At 39.7% G+C, this 19,162-nt stretch overlaps 1 protein-coding gene across 1 annotated transcript; it reads right to left on the bottom strand.

The window, feature by feature from the left end:
* Window positions 1-4,241: 4,241 nt before the first annotated feature.
* On the bottom strand, window positions 4,242-13,317 carry LOC128602310 (cytolytic toxin-alpha-like). Its single transcript, XM_053616042.1, has 12 exons — window positions 12,478-13,317; window positions 12,242-12,334; window positions 9,157-10,910; window positions 8,807-8,926; window positions 7,045-7,133; window positions 6,668-6,866; window positions 6,468-6,581; window positions 6,238-6,339; window positions 6,007-6,095; window positions 5,691-5,886; window positions 5,498-5,611; window positions 4,242-5,154 (listed from the first exon to the last, which is right to left on the bottom strand). Exons 2-12 carry the CDS (start codon window positions 12,330-12,332, stop codon window positions 5,110-5,112), a joined length of 2,913 nt encoding a protein of 970 aa, XP_053472017.1. The 5' UTR covers window positions 12,333-12,334; window positions 12,478-13,317; the 3' UTR covers window positions 4,242-5,109.
* Between the last annotated feature and the right edge of the window lie 5,845 nt (window positions 13,318-19,162).

The raw sequence follows: 19,162 nt of genomic DNA, 5'->3' as shown, positions 1-19,162 counted from the left end.
ACAATGTTGTGAACAAATAGCAAGTCTTTGTGGTGTGTATGTGAGTCCACGTGCTTTATATACATATCAGACAAGAAATGAGTGTGACCTTAGGAGAAGTGTCCTAGAACTTGGGGGCAGATGTGATAGAACCTGTCATGGAGTCAGCCTTTTTGTGGATTTGATACTTCCCACATCATAATTCTTTCAGCAGAATGGCTCTGAATCAGAATGAAGTGGAATCGACACTATATTTCCAAAAGTATGTGGATGCCTGGCCATGACCCCCTGTAAGTAAGCCTTTCCTAAACCTTTTCCACAAAGTAGGAGGCACATTATTGTCTAGGATGTCTTTTGTATGCTGTAGCATTACAGTTCCCCTTCGCTGGAACTAAGAGGCCCAAACCCGTTCTAGCATGGCAATACCCCTGTGCATAAAGTGAGCTCCATGAAGACATGGTTTGCCAATGCTGGAAGAAACCGAGCGGAAGAACTGAAGTGGCCTGCAGAGAGCCCTGATATAACACAACAGCAAATCAATTGCTATATATATATATATATATATATATATATATATATATATATATATATATATATATTTCATTTATATCAGTATAGCCTATAGCCTAAGTATTTACATTCCTGCACTGCTTTATTTTTGTTATTCATGTTAGACTTTTTTATTACAAAAACTGATCAAATTTGATCTTGTAATAGCATTAAATTCCACCAGATGGTAGCAACATTCCTTCTAATTGCAATTCTAGTGAAATTCTAAAGTGGAATCTTTTTGAATATTTTTCTTGGACTATGAACAATTTCCAAGAGGTTCAAATATTAACCATACAAATGTTTAAAGACACAGCATTACACAGATCATTTTTATAAACTTCCATGTGTCATATTTCCATCTCAGCACAACTTGATGTACAATCCCAATTCCAAAAAAGTTGGGTGCTGTGTAAAACATAAATAAATGTAAATAAAAACAGAATGCAATGATTTGCAAATCTCATAAATCCATATGTTATTCACAATAGAACATAGAAAACATATCAAATGTTTAAACAGAGTAAATATACCATTTTAAGAAAAAATGAGGTAATTTTTAATTTGATGGCCACAACACGTCTCAAAAAAGTTGGGACGGGGTGATCACTAAGAGTTCGCACATCGGCTCATGCTTCGAGCTCACACATCGAACTTGCACTTCGGGTCTCTGAGCATACTGCATGCTACAGCGCTAGCTCAAGGGGAAATCGTGACATAACCCCCCTCGGGGAGTGTGTTCTGGAGCGCCAGAACACACTCCCCTCCCCTGGCAGTCCTGTGCCAAATGTCTTCAGCTGAACCGGGAGACTGTGCAGCATCCTCAGCGGGGCAGGAAGGCAGAGCAATGTCCTCAGCAGAGCAGGAAGGCGGAGCATCATCCTCAGCGGAGCAGGAAGGCGGAGCATCATCCTCAGTGGAGCAGGAAGGTGGACTGTCGTCCTCCATCGACTATGCAGGCTGAACTTGGTTGGCTGTGTCAACAGACTAAGTCATGAGCTGAACTTGGTTGGTTGTGACATCGGTTTCAGGCATAAGGAGAACTTGGTTGGTCGTGACGTCGGTTTCAGGCTGGAACATGGTGTGGGAGGTCAACTCGTCGACTTTTAGTTGGAACTTGGCGTGGGAGGTCACCTCATCGACCTCAGACAGGAACTTGGCTTGGGAGGCCATTTCTTTGACCTTGGACAGGAACTTGGCATGAGAGGTGGTCTCTTCGACCTCAGACAGGAACTTGGCATGAGAGGCGGCCTCTTCGACGTCGGACAGAAACTTGGTGTGGGAGGTCACCTTGTCGACTTTTAGCTGGAACTTGGCATGGGCGGTCGCCTCGTCGACCTCAGACAGGAACTTGACTTGAGAAGCCGTCTGTTCGACTTCGGACAGGAACTTGGTTTGAGATTTTTGACCTCGGACAGGAACTTTGCTCGAGAGGTCGTCTCTTCGACCTTAGACAGGAATGTGTCTTGGGAGGCCGTCTCTTCGACCTCGGACATGAACTTGGCTTGGGAGGCCATCTCTTCAACCTCGGACAGAAACTTGGCTTGAGAGGTCCTTTTTTTGACCTTAGACTGGAACTTGGCTTGAGTGGTTGTCGCTTCGACCTCATACATGAACTTGGCTTGAGTGGTCACCTCTTTGACCTCGGACAGGAACTTGGCTTGAGAGGCCGTCTCTTCGACCTCAGACAGGAACATGGCTTGAGAGGCCGTCTCGTCGACCTTGAAATTGAAAGGTCGCCATTCGACCTCGAACAAAAACTGGTCTTGAGAGGTCGTCTCTTTGACCTCTGACAGAAACTTGACTTGGGAGACTGTCTCTTCGACCTCAGACAAGAACTCGGCTTGAGAGGTCGTCTCTTCGACTTTGGACAGGACCTTGGCAGGAAAGGTCGTCTCTTCGACCTCTGACAGGAACTTGGCTTGGGAGGTCACCTCGTTGCACTCTAGCAGGAACTTGACTTTATGCTGGATCTCTGGGGATGAGACCACCTCATGGATCTCATCCTCGAGCTCTGGGGATGAGACCGCCTCTTGCATCTCATGTTGGAGCTCTGGGGATGAGACCACCCCATGGGTCTCATGTTGGAGCTCTGGGAATGAGACTGCCTCATGGGTGTCATGCTGGAGCTCTGAGGATGAGACCGCCTTGTGGGTCTCATGTTGGATTTCTGGAGATGAGGTCGCCACGTTGATGTCCAGCTGGAGCTCAGCAGGTGAGACCACTTCGTGGGTCTCAGGTTGGAGCTCTGGGGAGGAGGTCGGCATGTTGACCTCCTGCTGGAGCTCTGCAGGTGAGACCACCTTGTGGGTCTCAGGTTGGAGCTCTGGGGAGGAGGTCGACACGTCGACCTCTGGTTGGAGCTCAGCAGGTGAGACCACCTCAAGGGTCTCCGGTTGGAGCTCTGAAGATGAGGTGGCAATGGTGACCCCTGTCTGGATATCGGCAGAGGAGACCACATAGTGGATCTTAGGCGGGAGCTTGAGGGAGGAGGTCACCCAGTTTGCCCGCTCATAATAGGTGGTGAATGGCATGGTAAGTACCATCAATGCTGAAAAGTATATACAGGTTTTAAAGCAAAATATGCTTCCATCCATATCCCATCCCATCTTTACTTCTGAGAGACTGCATCTCTAAGATACTCTTTTTATACCCAGTCATGTTACTGACCTGTTGCCAATTAACCTAATTAGTTTCAAAATGTTCCTCCAGCTGTTTCTTTTTAATAACACTTTTCCAGCCTTTTGTTGCCCCGTCCCAACTTTTCTGAGACGTGTTACAGCCATCAAATTAAAAATTATCTTATTTTAAATGGTACATTTATTCAGTTTAAACATTTGATATGTTTTCTATGTTCTATTGTGAATAACATATGGGATTATGAGATTTGCAGAATATTGCATTCTGTTTTTATTTACATTTATTTACATTTTATGCAGCATCCCAACTTTTTTGGAGTTGGGGGTCATACTATTCAGAAGCTACTGAAGATCTAAATGTGTTGGTTTAGGGGTGTTAGATTAAAGCTGTAACTAATCACAGCAGGTGCAGGGTTGAGCAGCCATGATGTCATTTATTCGTAAACACATTTTCAAATGTCTGGGTGATCAATATACCATGACCAACATACAATCTCCTGCTTTTTCAATAGTAACACCATTTATGTTTAACACATTTAACACAGTTGCTGGTGGATATTCTCACAGTAATGTGGCTTAAATATACTATGAGGATCCTCTGAATCCTTTTTCTTCACAAGTACACACCCACACACACACACACACACACACACACACACACACACACACACACACACACACACACAAACACACACCTTGACAGGTATGAGAAGCCTTTAGCTATGAGATTGTTTCCCACAAAATATTTTTCTAGGAATGTTTCATTCAGAAATGTGAACATTCAGATTAGATATGAACATTGTAAATACACACTTTGCTTACGTGTACCCAAGCTCCACCTTAGCATTGGGGTGCATATGTAAAAGGGTGTCTCACTAATTATGAATGGATTCTAGGATATATTTCTCTCTGAGTATGATTTAGTCTGTGCACAAATGTCATTTGCTCTGTGTGTGTGTGTGTGTGTGTGTGTGTGTGTGTGTGTGTCTCTCTCTCTCTCTCTCTCTCTCTCTCTCTATGTATTTCATACAATATATTATGCTACTGTTACACATCAAGTTTAACATGTCACATTATGCCTTTTTTTGCTCAAGAAAATAAAGTATAGACAATGTGTCAAACCTTATTATTTATTCAATGATTATGATCAATACATTGTTAAAATGATTTAAGCAAGAAGTAAATAGTTTCCCAATTCCTAATAACAACACAACTTAATCATATCATAATATATTTGGCCAATTTAATGATGTCTTATAATATTTCAAATAGAGTAATTCTTTTTAGAAGTGAGTAGCAATGAGTGCTCTCTACAAGTCCAAAATTGTATTACAACAGCATTTAAGGTGACATTGAAACAGAAACCAAAAAGTAAGGAAACAGCAAAGCAAAGAAACAATGAATTAGAAATTAAGTTCATCCTCAATTTGTGCCGTGAGCTATGAAGGGATAAGCAAAAAGCTAAGCATGAAGTTTTGCTAATTTCTGCCAGAATTGCACATTGCAGACTTTTGTGATGGATGAGGTTTTCATTCAGGTTTTCTTTCTAAAATCATGGGGAAAAGAGTGAACTCTTGTTTTATTATAATAGTCAATGAACAGACCTCTATTATCCTGGATCTTTATCAAGAGCTTCAGAAAATGGGTTTAAATTGTTTTCTTTAAAAACAACTACCATCATTTCTGCTGCAAAGTCGTCTGCAAATATAGACTAATGCAAACCATCTATATTATTTAAAAGATACAATAAAACTGTGAAACTGTAGCAAAGAATGTATAGTGTGTTAATTTCAAACAGTAAAAAGCAACAAAACTTCATAACAATGCTGAAAGACAAATCATGTCCATGAACTGTCTATAAATTCTGATATATTTGCGCACAGAGCAAGACAAAATAAGCTGTTAAACACGTAGTCAATGCTTCAGTGGTGATTTGGAATCCTCAAAAAATGGCAGGAATCTTGGCTTTCATATTAACATTGTCCACCTGATAGAAAAAAAGAAACATCTCTTTACTTTCCTGTTATCCAAGAGAACTGTTCCCAAAATGTGCAATATTAGGGTAGTGTGTAACTCAACATTAGACATTCTGACATTTTCCTGCTATACAAAAGATCAATGACGCATGTGTATAAAAGTAAAAAGAAACTTGACTAAAAGTTACATGAACTTCTTTCTTTCTAATGGATCGCCATATGCTTCAAATTGCTTAAAATGGATATCCACAGCAGCTGGACAGTGAATTATTATAATCATATTATATACAGTACACACATTAATTTTTTTTTATAATGATTGTTCTCTGCCATCAACATATGAAAATGACTTACTTCAAAAATGCCAAAGTTGTTCATGAAGACATCGTAAGTGATAGAAAGTGTATTCACTTTCTCTACTGCTACACGGTGATTGAACATGCAGAAACTCATGCCATTCACAATTACCTGAGCAAATAAAATGTAACTTTTATTAATCCATTTACTTCAAATTTTGACTTTATTTATTTTCTCCATAATATCACACCTCATAGCCGTCTGTTCTAACAATCATGATGATATCAAAGGCTCCTCCACTGGCAAATGGGCTTCCCTGAATAGATACTTCGTCATCCCATTCCCCATTCCTGCAGGTGTTAAGGGCCACAGAGGTTGCCTTTGGTTTGAAGTGAAGAGCGGTGTCATAACCAAAATTTGGTCCAGTCTGCAAATTTATTGCAAAGCTGCAAGAAATAATTTTAACATTTTAATGACAGTACCAGATTATACTGATAAAGCTTGAAGTAAACTATTCCATGTTTGTTCATTCAAACTGTGATGAAGTGAAAACAGATTGACCATACTAGTCATAATCTGAAGGAGCAACCCCTTGGAAGAACAAAGCCAGACCAGGTCTGAAGGCTCCTGCGATTTTGCTGGAAAAGAGTTTTTTCTGTTGGGGTGATAAGCATTGTTGGTTTATTCCATGATAATTTCTATTGCAATAATTGAGATTTATCATTAAAATGCAAATGTTAAATTTATTAAGTCATTTTTAAAATCACATGAAATTTCTTTATTTATCAGAAACTCACAGGGTTGCAGAGTGGATATGGCACATCTGACTGGATGTTAGAAAGCTTTGTGCGTGAGATGCCAGAGGTTAGTTCCTTACCAAAAGTAGATGCGCTCCAGTTCTAGAGAGAGCAGAAAAATTTTTATGAAAATGATGCTTATGAAAGGTTTTTAAAAAAAACAAAGCAAAAAACAACACACATACGCTCACACACGTAACTGAAGAGCTTGAGTATACGGTATAACTTACTGGAACAGTACTAATGATGTTCATGTTGACGTCTCCATAAATGTGAAGTGTATTCACTTTCTCCACCGGCATGCGGTGCTTGAACAGGTAATACTTCTTCCCATTTACATATACCTGGAAAGTACAAATGTGTCATTCTAATGTAAGCATATTTGCATTATTGTTTACATTGTGTGCCCACATTATTTTAATCGCCATACCTCATAGCCTTCTGATTTAATCACAAAAAAAATATCAAAAGCTGATCCTTTGGAAACGGGACACCCTGGTACACGTTCAACATTCTCCCAGTTCCCATTCCTGCAGGTGTTATAGGCCAACGAGTCACTGAATGTATAGTACATGTGAAAAGTGATATCGCCACGTTCCCTTGTCCCGGCTATAAGATTTATTTCAAACCTGTGTGTGGAATAAAAACTTCATATCAAACTACAAAAAAAAAAAAAAATCCATGCAATATACATAACATTCTGGCAAAATAAAATGAAGTCAGTGTGACCCCATACTTTTATTTAGATAAATGTTTCCATTACTGAAAACTGTTCAGTATGTCATGGTCAATAACATGAATACACACGTTTTTCCTGTTGCGAGAGCAACTCCTTGGAAGTACACAGCCATTCCAGTTTTCAGCCCTCCAGGAATTGCATCAGTGTAAGGAATTTTCTGTGGCGAGAATAAGCAAATAATAAACATGAAATGGTGATATAACATTTTTATCTAAACTACACAACATGGATTTAGCTGATGCAACAACATTTCTACAAATTCTGCTTTCCATTTTCAATGAAGTGAAAGGTCATTAACATTTTCAAATTAGTGACAATTTATGCTATAATGCAGTAAGGCAGTATTTATTGTTAAGCTGCACTATTTACATAGTTTTAAATATATTTATATATATATTCCTGTCAATTTGTATTTGCCCCATCCTGATTTCTTCTGTTTTGTGTATATCTCATATTAAATAGTTTTAGATCTTCAAATGAAATACAACATAAAGGAAAGGAAACCTGAGCAAACACACAATAAAAATGTTGTCTTTTTTTTTTTATTATTATTGATGCAAAAACGTTATCACCCATGGGAAAAACTAATTGCCCCCTTAAACTTAACATCTGGTTGTGCCACTTATAGCAGCAATAACTGCAACCAAATGCTTCCGATAACTGGAGATCAGTCTTTCACTTACTTCTAGGACTAGGACTTAGTCCTATGCTTTGGATCATTATCTTGCTGCATAATCCAGTTGACCTTGAGTTTTAGAACTGAAGACTGCAATTCCCCTTTAGGATTTTCTGGTAGAGAGCAGAATTCATATTTCCCTCAATTATTGCAAGTTGTCCAGGCCCTGAAGCAGCAAAGCATCCCCACACCATCACACTCCCACCACCATGCTTGACTGTAGGTATGATGTTCTTTTTGTGGAATTCGGTGTTTGGTTTACGCCAGATGTAACGGGATGCCTGTCTTCCAAACAGTTGCACTTTAGACTGATCAGTCCACAGAACATGTTCCCAAAAGGTTTGAGGGTCATCAAGGTGTGTTTTGGCCAAATTCAGACGAGCCTTAATGTTCTTCTGGGTCAGCAGGGATTTTCACTTTGCCACTCTTCCATGGATGCCATTTTTGCCCAGTGTTTTTCTGATAGTGGAGTCATGAACAGTGACATTTATTGATGCAAGAGAGACTTGTAGTTCCTTTGATGTTGTCATTGAGTCTTTTGTAAGAATTTTGGAAGGTCAGCCACTTTTGGGAGGGTTCACTACTGTGCCGACTTTTTCCATTTAGAGATAATGACTCTCACTGCGGCTCTTTGGAGTCCCAGAGCCTTTGAAATAGCTTTGTAACCTTTCCCTGATTAATGTATTACAATCACCTTCTTCCACATCATTTCTGGAATTTCTTTCAATTTTGTCATAGTGTGTTAGTGGGTTTTAACCAAATTCATGCTGTTGAAAAAAGTTCTATTTAAGTGTTGATTTGATTGGACAGGGTTTGCAGTAATCAGTCCTGGTTGCGTAATGAATAATGAATGCAGTTTCATAGATTTGGGGAATTAGTAACTATGCTGGTAAATACATTTTCACACAGGCCCAGTTGGTATTGGATAACTTATTTGCTTCAATAGATAACTTTATCATTTAAAAACTGCATTGTGTGTTTACTCAGGTTGCCTTTGTTTTATCTTAGATTTTGTTTTTAATTTCTGAAACAATTAGTATGAGATATACATAAAAGAGAAGAAATCAGGATGGGGGCAAATACATTTTCACAATACATACATATGTAATCATGTGCATAATCAATGGGAGTAATTTTGCACTGTTGCTACTCACAGGACTGCTGACAACATTTGTAGTCTCTGTCTTGATTGTAGAGAGAGACCATCGTGACATGCCCATACTGGTCATTATTTTATTCCTTAGTTTATTTATGAGGTAAGGCATGGATAAGTCCTGTGGGAAAAGAAATTATTAGCTAAATAAGCGAAAGAAAATATATGTTTACATATTACTGACATGCATAACTGTTAATCATTTCATTGATTCTTTTTTCTAAAAAAAAAAATATTAATGAGGCTACATTTGTATCAAATTCTCCATGCAGCTATAAAAATTTTTTTTAACCAAACCCATATGCATGCATGAACAAGAGTAATTAACAATCTGTTATGATCTTAACTGACCCATTGCTCCACTATGACATCTTTCTTCCCAAGAATTGAGAAGGGGACAGAGTCGCTGGCTTCACTCACTCCCGCATCACTAACAGCTCTGTACCGGACCCAGTATTGTTGTTCTGGCTTTAGTTGAGTGAATGTAAAGCTGATCTGTGTATCTGAAGTGTTGATGACTTTCCATGCATCAACATCAGCTGCTGAATCAGTTGGCGGTGTCATCCTGTACTCAACTCTGAACTTTACTGTCTCTCCAGTTGGGGATTTTGAAAGCTTTAGTAGGACTTTCTCATCACTAGTTTCTACAATGGGTAGGGGGGGTTTGGATACAGGCTGGAACCTAAGACTTTTCAGAAGGCCGTTCAGATAAAATCGGATGGAGGCTCCTGGATTGGTGGGGTCAGGTATGGAGGCAATGATGAACTTGATTCTCTTCTCATTTTTATTGGCCATTGAAAAACTTGTAAATAGAGAAAGATTCTGCTTCATTCTCGCAGAAATGTCAAGAGAAGTGAACCAGGGCTGTGTTGCTTGGGGTGAGAAAGCATTACTTTGCACCAAGTTTACCAACCCGTCAGAGTTCACGAAGTCTTCTAGTGCCACAAGGTATAAGTCTTCATTCTTTAGAGATGTAAATGACAAGCAAACCACCATATCAACATCAGGATCAAATAGGATGGAATTAACTGACCCTGAGGATGTCACAACTGTCAGGTCCTTCAGCCCACTAGTATAGGAACGGAGTATATTTAATTCAGATGAAATGTCGTCTAACCATTTTTTCATATTACTAGCTGTGAAGGGTGATGAGTAGTGGTTGTTCATGATGTCCCCCAGTGCCTTGTTCTCCAGTGCCCCACTCCGAATACCTGGCAAAACACTGCACAGTGCCTTCTGGAATGCTATCTTATAAGAACTGTGTAAGTCCTGAAACTGCAGCAGCCTACCCTTTAGATCAGGGAAATCAAATGTAACAGGGTTTTTGAGCAAATCATTGCATCTTCTCTCTACTTCACTGAGCTCCTCCAGCAAATTGTCTATTTTAGACACCAGGCTCAAACTGATTTCTCTCACCAACTTAGCAGCCCTGTTATCCAAAAGTGTCAGAGGGTACAGCCACACAGTCACTGGTACACCTTTACTCTTTCTTTTCCTCAGGAGACTAGGCAACGTATTGCATACCCTCAGAGCCTCTGCGTATGTGGTGGGGTTTTCTTCAAGCTCATAGTCACCATAAAATGTGACGTTCATATTGTCAGCTAGTTTCTTTTCATCTTGAGACATGTTTAGGGATGCTTCCCCCTCAATGGAAATGGTAGGGATCTTCTTCACCACTGCATGAAGATTTCCTTGAACAGCCTGTTTGCTCTCATTTTCTGCAGTTGTATAATCAAACACCATGACAGCAGAAGCTCCATACAATACAGCTGTAATTACATGAGTGGCAGTTTTCTGTTCAAATACTTGTGGATAGATGATTTTTCCAAGCTCCTTCATAGTGAGTTGTTCAAATTTTGTTGTCTGGCTGTACTGCATAGTAACTCTGCACTGACGTGCTGAGGACTTGGAATCCTGCAGGAACTTGGCTGATCCGCCAACCTCCACTAACCCACCTAAGAAACTGGCTTTAAGGGAAGCACTAACATCTAGGAGGTTGGCTTTTTCACTGACACTGTCAGAGGCAGCAAGCTTGACAAATGTTTTAGTCTGGTCATGCACATCAAGATCATCACGCAATGCTTTCTTGTCCCATAAAGTAACACCTGAAATAAGAGAGAGATGAGAAATGATATATGTATCACAAATGACATTACTTTTCAGAAAATATTCTAAAATCATAACTGTGGTCTCAGTGTAACATCATCTGACATTAGTGGTCATGAGTCGCTGGATTCTGATCTTGTATTGTACAAGAGTATAGTATAGAATCCTAGTATCTAGGTCCAGGACACTAAAACTGAAAGCAAATGAGAAGTTGCCATATGTTGCTTTATTTATATTTTCTTTTGTGTCATCACTGTTGATTTTCTAACAGCATTGCCCAATATGACAACAAAGACTACTACACATTTTTTGTTGTTGTAACTTAATTCATATTGGTAACTTACATTAACAATATCTGAGAATTTTTTACAGAAGATATTGAGTGAAAATGAAAAAGAATTCTCTTTGCATCAACTTGAGCTTAATGAATAACTAAACATGAACCTCAGATTGAATACAAATATTTATGTTGCAACTTAATATGATGGACCAATTCCCAATATGACATGCACAAGCCTTTTCAAATGTTCAATGAATAAATGAAGGTTCTGCAGTCACTGAAACTGTTACGGGGGTGGCTTGGTAACAAGCCGCATTAAGTACCCAGCCAAGCCCGCTATCCAACCAGATAAAAGGTGGAGTGAATCTAATATCACCGATTCAGTATTATATACAGAACAGTACTGTGCCTTCAAAAATAATGAAATTAAATGTTTCTCCCTTAAAAAATATTATAAAGAGCAGTAAATGGTAATACATGAATCAAAGGCAATATTTAATGTGACGACCCTTTGCTTTAAAAAAAAAAAAAAAAAGTAGTCTCAGGTAGAATTCATGTAGTTTTAGGAAATAAGCTGGAAGATTTACTGAGCATCTTGCAGAATCAACCACACTCATAATAAATATAGAAAGGAAGAGAATAAGGTCCCTAAGTCTGAAACCTGAACCTCAATAAAAAACTTCTCTAAAGTTCTGCTAAGGCACGAGAGCTTTGTGGACTCTGCAAAATAACAATGTTGTTACAGAAACTATCATACAGCTATGATTATGCCACTAATATGTAGGATGCTTCACTAGTCAGCATCCTTGTGCCTACACATTTCACTTTAAAGTCAATAACAACAACAATAAGAATAATTTTTTTCAAGTTTCCATTTTCTCTCTTAATCTTTTTTTACCTACCTGAACCCAGTTCTAATTCTAATATAGCACTCTCATTATAAACCCCCACAATTTTCAGAAAAAAAGCATGAATGTGAGTAAAATCCTTCTTGCTTTAGCATGGATAATGAACATTACAATCTAATTGCACTATAAATGAGGGGCTTACCTGGAATAAAAGAATCCATGCGGCAGTCATACAACATGCCAGGATACAGGGCCCTTCCCAGGGCTGACATCATAATGATTTTGGGCTCCATGGCTATCCAGAAATACACAGTGTTAATAATATGCATTTCTGAATTATATACAATGAGTGTCCTCCATATGAAAGGAGCATTTTTTTAAAATCAAGATTTATGTACATATAAATATATAGATAAATAGATATATAGATCTACTTACATAAATATATGAGTATATGAGACCTGTTGTTCCCAGTGTTCTTCTATGCTTCTAATCTGAACCCGATTCTTCTGAAAATGATGTTGGTTTTGGAGACTTTTATAGCCCTATAAAATAATAAATAATGTTAAGGCAAATAATTTGGGCAAATGATCAAACAATGATATCTTTATCTGGCAAACATTGTGTGATCTACCCTGTGTTTACAAATGAGATGGTAATTATTGCTATGAAGCTTCAAAGTAAAATAAATGTAAAATAAGTAAAATATGTGCTGTTTCTGCATGCCCAAAGAACCTTAAATTTGGTTTAAGCCAGATACATTATGCAAACTCCATACTGTGGGAACAACTGTGTGTTATTTACCTTCAGTTTAAATTTGCTTAACAAACTGAAAATGATGTTGGAACATAGTTATCTGTTCTCTCTAGTCCAATAGTGAAAAAAACAGTATTTCAGCAATAGACTGCTTTAGCCCGTACCTTTACAACAGAACTTTGTTTGTCACTTTAACAATACTTAACTCATCCATTGTGCCTGTCAATCAAGCTCTGCCCCAATGCTCAGACACTGGTTTCACACTGGGCATGTTTTCTGTGGTTCCAATTCGAGTGCAGTTGTTCCTGGAGCCCCTCACAGCATTGGTCTGCTTTTAGACTCAGTTGATTCTATCAAAGTCTGGTGCATTTGTGTTCATCTTATGTCATGTTCATCTCACAAATGCACATGGAGAACACAACGTGACTGACCATATTTTTTGCTTTTTGTTTTTTTGGTGCTATTAGTATTTGGTGCCCTTGCGATGGATTGGCACCCTGTCCAGGGTGTACCCCGCCTTGTGCCCGATGCTCCCTGGGATAGGCTCCAGGTTCCCCGTGACCCTGAAAAGGATTAAGCGGTATAGAAGATGGATGGATGGATGGATAGTATTTGGAGCTATTTGGTGCTATTTGGTGCTATTTGGTGCTGTTTGGTGCAGCAGATATTATGTGCAGCAGTGAACCTCTTCTGAGTCCCACAAAATCCCCTGCCTCTCATGGTGCATGTGTGTTGTGGAAACGAATGATGTCATCATCGGCTAAAACACACGCGCAGGTTAATTTACTTCTTGAATAAGTGCGGATCCGAGTTCTCATTCACAGGAATCACGTCTCAGTTCCAGTGCAACCAAACACAGACCACCTCCTACAGGTAGTTGTGGGTTTGGTACCACGGTGCACTTCCTGGTCCACGTGACATCTGTCACAGTATCAATTTTTCATGCAAACTGTGCTCTGTTATGGACTAAACTGCAGTGTGAAAGCCCCTCAATTTTAGGCCATATGAAGGCCCTAAATCAGTTCTTTAGCAGTGCTGTAATATAAGTCTTCCTATCACTATCACAGAAGATTGAGCAAGGAACTACCACTGCCACCACTACACTATAAAATGAGCATGACCCACAAATCTCAGCTCGTACTGAGAAAAGAATGACTCCTACTCAATCATTCCCTTCAAGACTAATCTTAAATTATGATTTACATTGCATAAGACCTTCACCATTCGTTAACTCAAGAGCCACTAGAAACTTCATTGATTTTAGGCCATAGTCTCTGATCTGTGTTTGCAAAAGGAGCAAGTGGATGGTCAACTTTTATCTTACAAAAAACACTACTACTATAACTTCACTAAACATGTAAGTGCTTTTACCTGGTCACGGTCATGGTGCATGCAGAAGGTGAACCAGCTCACAGAATGGTGTAAAGACAACAATCTATCTCTTAATATTGATAAGACAAAATAAACAAGTGAACCACTGTACATCAATGGAACAACTGTGGAGAGAGTCAAAAGCTCCAAGTTTCTTGGTATGCACATGATGGAGGACCTCACGTGGACTCTCAACACCAGCTGACTAGCCAAGAAGGCCCAGCCGAGTGTCCACTTCCTGCAGAGGCAGAACCAAACTTTCCCACCCATCTTACCCAGAAGGTAGAGGACCATCCGTGCCACCACTAGCAGACTTCGCAACAGTTTCTTCCCATAGGCAGTCTGATTACTCAGCACCCTGCTGCTCACCTGGGCTAGCACCTAACCCAGTAAGACTCATACCACTGCACATGCAAGAACCCAATAAGACTCAGTACTACTGCACAGTGCACTTTACATAGCTGCATCAGTCACTTTATACTATGGAACTCGTTTTTGCTGCCAGTATTGCTGCTATACTTGTGCTGCTACATTACACAATGGCTTACAGTTAACAGTCCATGTTCTGTGTATTTATTGTTCTGTGTATTTATTGTTTTGCACTGTTGTGTATTTGCACTACAAAACTACGTAGTCTTGTCTACTGTTCTGTGTTGCACCATGGTCCTGAAGAAACGTCATTTCGTTCCAAAGTATACAAGTTATACAGAGGAATGACAATAAAAAAACACACTTGACTTGACTTGACTTCTTGTTCCCCAGTCAGGAAGACGATATTGTGGTCCCCTCCCTGCAAGCCTACCTCTGCCGCTACCACAAGGTCTGGAAAAAGGCCTGTTCTGTACTGTTCCTTTCCATTGAATGCGACTATTGCCTGGATGACCACCTGACTGGTCTCCCAACTCACGTTCACGTCAGCCCTCTGGATTGATCACACACAGTGTGGCACATAAAGAAATAATTTTTGTTTTTTTGCCCAGATTGTTTGTAGGGCATCTCTAGGGCAATGTTTGTAATACTGTTTTGTTCTCTCAACTGAGTAGAGAGAAGAGATAATTATAATGGAACTCGTTTTTAATTTGTTGAGCTGAAGGCGAATCTATGACACAGTTGCTTCCACACTGTTGATTTTGCAAAGATTATCTAGTTTACATTTACATTTATTCATTTAGCAGAAGCTTTTATCCAAAGCGACTTAAAAATGAGAAATACAAAGTGGTGCTAAAATATAAGATTTTTAATTAAGTTCTAAAAAATCAAAGTGTGCAGAGTAAAGGTGTAAGAGCCATTGTACATTTTATTTTATTTTTTGAGATAATGTGGGGGTTGGCAGGTTAGGGGTTAGTTATGAGCTCACAGAAGAGCTAGGTCTTTAGCTGTTTTTGAAAATAGTGACTGTCTCTGTAGCTGTTTTTTGAAAATTCTGCCGTCCGGATTGAGGTTGGAAGTTCACTGAACCACTGAGGGACAGTTAGTGTGAACGTTCTGGAAAGGGACCTTGAGCCACGCTGAGTAGGCACCACTAAGCGTCGGTCATTAACCAATCACAGATTGCGTGAGGGAACATAAACCTCAAGGAGAGTGCTGAGTTAGGGCGGTGATGTTCCAGACAAGGTCTTGTACGTGAGCATCAAGGCCTTGAATTTGATGCGGGCGGCTACAGAAAGCCAGTGGAGGGAGATGAAGAGGGGTGTGACATGGGTTCTTTTGGTCTGGTTAAAAACGAGGCGTGCTGCTGCATCCTGAATCATCTGAAGGGATTTGATGGAGCTGGCTGGGAGACCTGGGAGTAGTGCGTTGCATTAGTCCAGTTTTGAGATAAGAAGAGCCTGGATAGCTGTGTAGCTTGTTCTATGAGATAGGGTCTGATTTTCTTGATGTTGTACAGAATGAACCTACAGGACCGTGCAGTTGTTGAAATGTGTCCTGTGAAGGTCAGTGAAGGTACAAATTCAGTTTAAACTGAATTTGTACAAACCATAGAATTTAATGTGATGTTCCCAGCATACATATATATATATATATATATATATATGTGCTCTAGCCACATCTGCAGTACTCATGCCTCCCTGCAGCAGGCCTATGGCATGTTCACGCAGGTGAGCAGGCACCCTAGGCCTATTGATTCTGGGCTACAGTCTTTGATTTTCAATAAAATTTTACCATCTCTATGTTAGAGTTCCCCTTTTGTCTTCTTATTTTCCTGGAAAAGATGCAAGCAGGCACAAAACTTAAAGTTGGAGAAGTGTTTCTTTATTGCAGCTTTATTATACATACAGGTGTTATCCCTCGTCTGACTCTCAACCTCCAATTCTATAAAACCCACCTGTGAATGAGACCCAAGGTCAACTTACAGATAAGCTGCCCAAGTCCCCTAATAAGCACATTCCTGTTTCTCTTCTGTTCTCAAAATATGAGACCCATTAAAATCTACATACATACAGTATGTCTGAAAACTGAGGCATCAGAGACCTCTAGTGGGAACTATGAGAATCTTCCAATTTGGATTTGACCTTACCCTAACTCTGTTTGGCTCTATTTGTGTTAATTAATCAATCGTTAACAACCACCTTGTGTAGAGACGAAGCCAGAGAGGTGTCTGGGGTGGCACTGATAAGCATCTAACATCATAACATCTAACTGGCCACTCTCGATGCCACCCCAAATTTTCTCTACTTAACTAGAATGCTTCTACCCAACCATCTCAGAGCAATGTATTTGGTTCAAATAGGCATACAACTATTATCCATACACATAAACTCCTGGTCAAAAAAAAATTGCCAAGCACAAATGGCAAAAATATTAGGCTTTTAATAGTCTTAACAACAAATCATTGGTCAGGAAATTAGCAAAAATTAAACAAATGCACTCCTGACACCTCCTGTGCCACCATTTGCTCATTTACTTTTGCTGCAGTGAACTGTTTGGGGAAAAGCTAGTAACAGGAAAATTCAATTGAATAGGCTTCTTACGACTAATCTTTTAAGGAAAAAAAACATCCCAGAAGATATTTTTGGAACATTTTGTACACCCAGACATCCATCCATCCCTCCATCCATTTTCTATACCGCTTATGCTACTGGGTCACAGGGAACTTGGAGCCTATCGCGGGGAGCATGAGACACAGGGCGGGGTACGCCCTGGACCATCGCAGGGCAGACTCACATGCATATTCACACACTACGGACACTTTGGACATGCCAATCAGCCTACCATGTATGTCTTTGGACTGGAATGGAGACCGGAGTACCTGGAGGAAACATGCAAACTCTGCACACACTGGATTGTGATGGGAATTGAATCCCCAACCCTGGAGGTGTGAGGCTAACCATTAAGCCACCATGCACCCTACACCCACACATAGTAGTTTGAATTTTACAACTAACAGACCATATAGGTCTCCACAGGAGGTCTCTGCTAATTTCTTGACCAATGATTTGTTGGTAAGACCACTAAAAGCTTAATCATTTCTATTTTGGGCTTAGCCCTTTTTTTTTTTTTTTTTTTGCCCAGGGGTGTAGGAACACCTCACTAAAAAAACATAACCAACATCATTCGTGACTGTGATTTTTTTTAAGTCAGGCATTTCAAATCTGTGATAGTGCTGGGTCTCTTCCAAATAGCAAACACAGTAAACAAAATAACAGAAGCTTGCTGTTAGACAGCTCTTTTGTTCAAACAAATATGATCAAGAAAATGATTCAGCCTGTTCAAGTATTTTACATGCACCTTCTCAATCACCGCTGATGATGGGTTGTGGATATGTCAGTCAATATTATTGACTCTTGCCAAACCAAGAACAACAGCACCACTAATAATCATAAGTAAAAAATACACAGAATGGTATGAAGAACTGAGGCTGATTTCTTTCTAGCCCAGACTGTATATTCACACAGCCTATTGTTGATAGTCGTGCCAATTGATTATACTTGGTGAAGTGTATAATCGATTGAGTTCATGAGCATTGGGGTTCAATTTATTTAAGTCCATTGCTTTAATTTTGATAGTCACTTTCCAGCTGCTTATGAGCATCAAACATGGTTCACCACCATGTTTTTTTTTTTTGACTGTGTGTCTTCGTGGTTATGTTACAGGCACATTTTCAGAGGTATTTTACCATCCTAGGGCTCTTCAGTGCTGGAATGTCACTTCCTCAGAGAAAGTGAGAAGGAGACTACATCTTTATACACCGTTGGGACTGTCTCTGATTAATCTCTTCTCTGTGCTCCATATTTAGCTAGTTCGCTAATATACTGTCAGGTTTGTTTAGATTCGGTGGGGGTGTGGCATATCTTGAACTCTACTGGTTGTCATGTAACAGTCAAGCACTTCATCCTGATGTCACTCTGACTTCCTGTTTTAGAATAAATCACATCAACATATGGAATTAAATCACAGCTAAGAAGCCATTTTATGGGGATTTAATTAATCTCCTAACTCACATACATACTCTTTCTGCGTCTGTTCATATGTCACATTTATTTAATTATTTCTGGCACATTTGCTTTAAATACAATTTTTTTATGGTTAGCAGAATTAGCATACTGTGACGGCTGTCTCACTAGGTCACCAATCCTGTCTTTAAAGCCTTACTTACCCAACAGACTCCACCCAACTCTCCATGAACACCTACCTGCCAGCTCCATGTAATCTGACCTTTTTTTAGCTGTCTTAAAACACACCACACACAAGTCAAGCACTCCCAATAGAGCTGTGTATCCACAGAAAACTGCCCAGTTAGTGGTACAGCAGATAAAAGCACTGCTGCAGCTGGCTGTCCTTCATGATGAAGCACCCTTTCCATCATTGCTGGTGACAGGTTTAACCATCCTCCTATATTTATCCAAAAATCTCTTCTTCAGTACTCCATTGGGGGGACACTTAATGTACCCTGAGTCTGAACCCCTTGTCACCTGCTCGCTCATGGAGCTCTACAGTCTCTACTGTGAGACAGCTGAGGGAAGTAAGAGCCAGCATCAGAGGACATGTTAATGTG

The sequence above is a fragment of the Ictalurus furcatus genome, chromosome 26 (assembly GCF_023375685.1).
Source record: "Ictalurus furcatus strain D&B chromosome 26, Billie_1.0, whole genome shotgun sequence".
NCBI classification, from domain to species: Eukaryota; Metazoa; Chordata; class Actinopteri; order Siluriformes; family Ictaluridae; genus Ictalurus; species Ictalurus furcatus.
The sequence above is the reverse complement of the archived record's forward strand: the minus strand, read 5'-3'. Positions and strand labels throughout refer to the sequence as shown.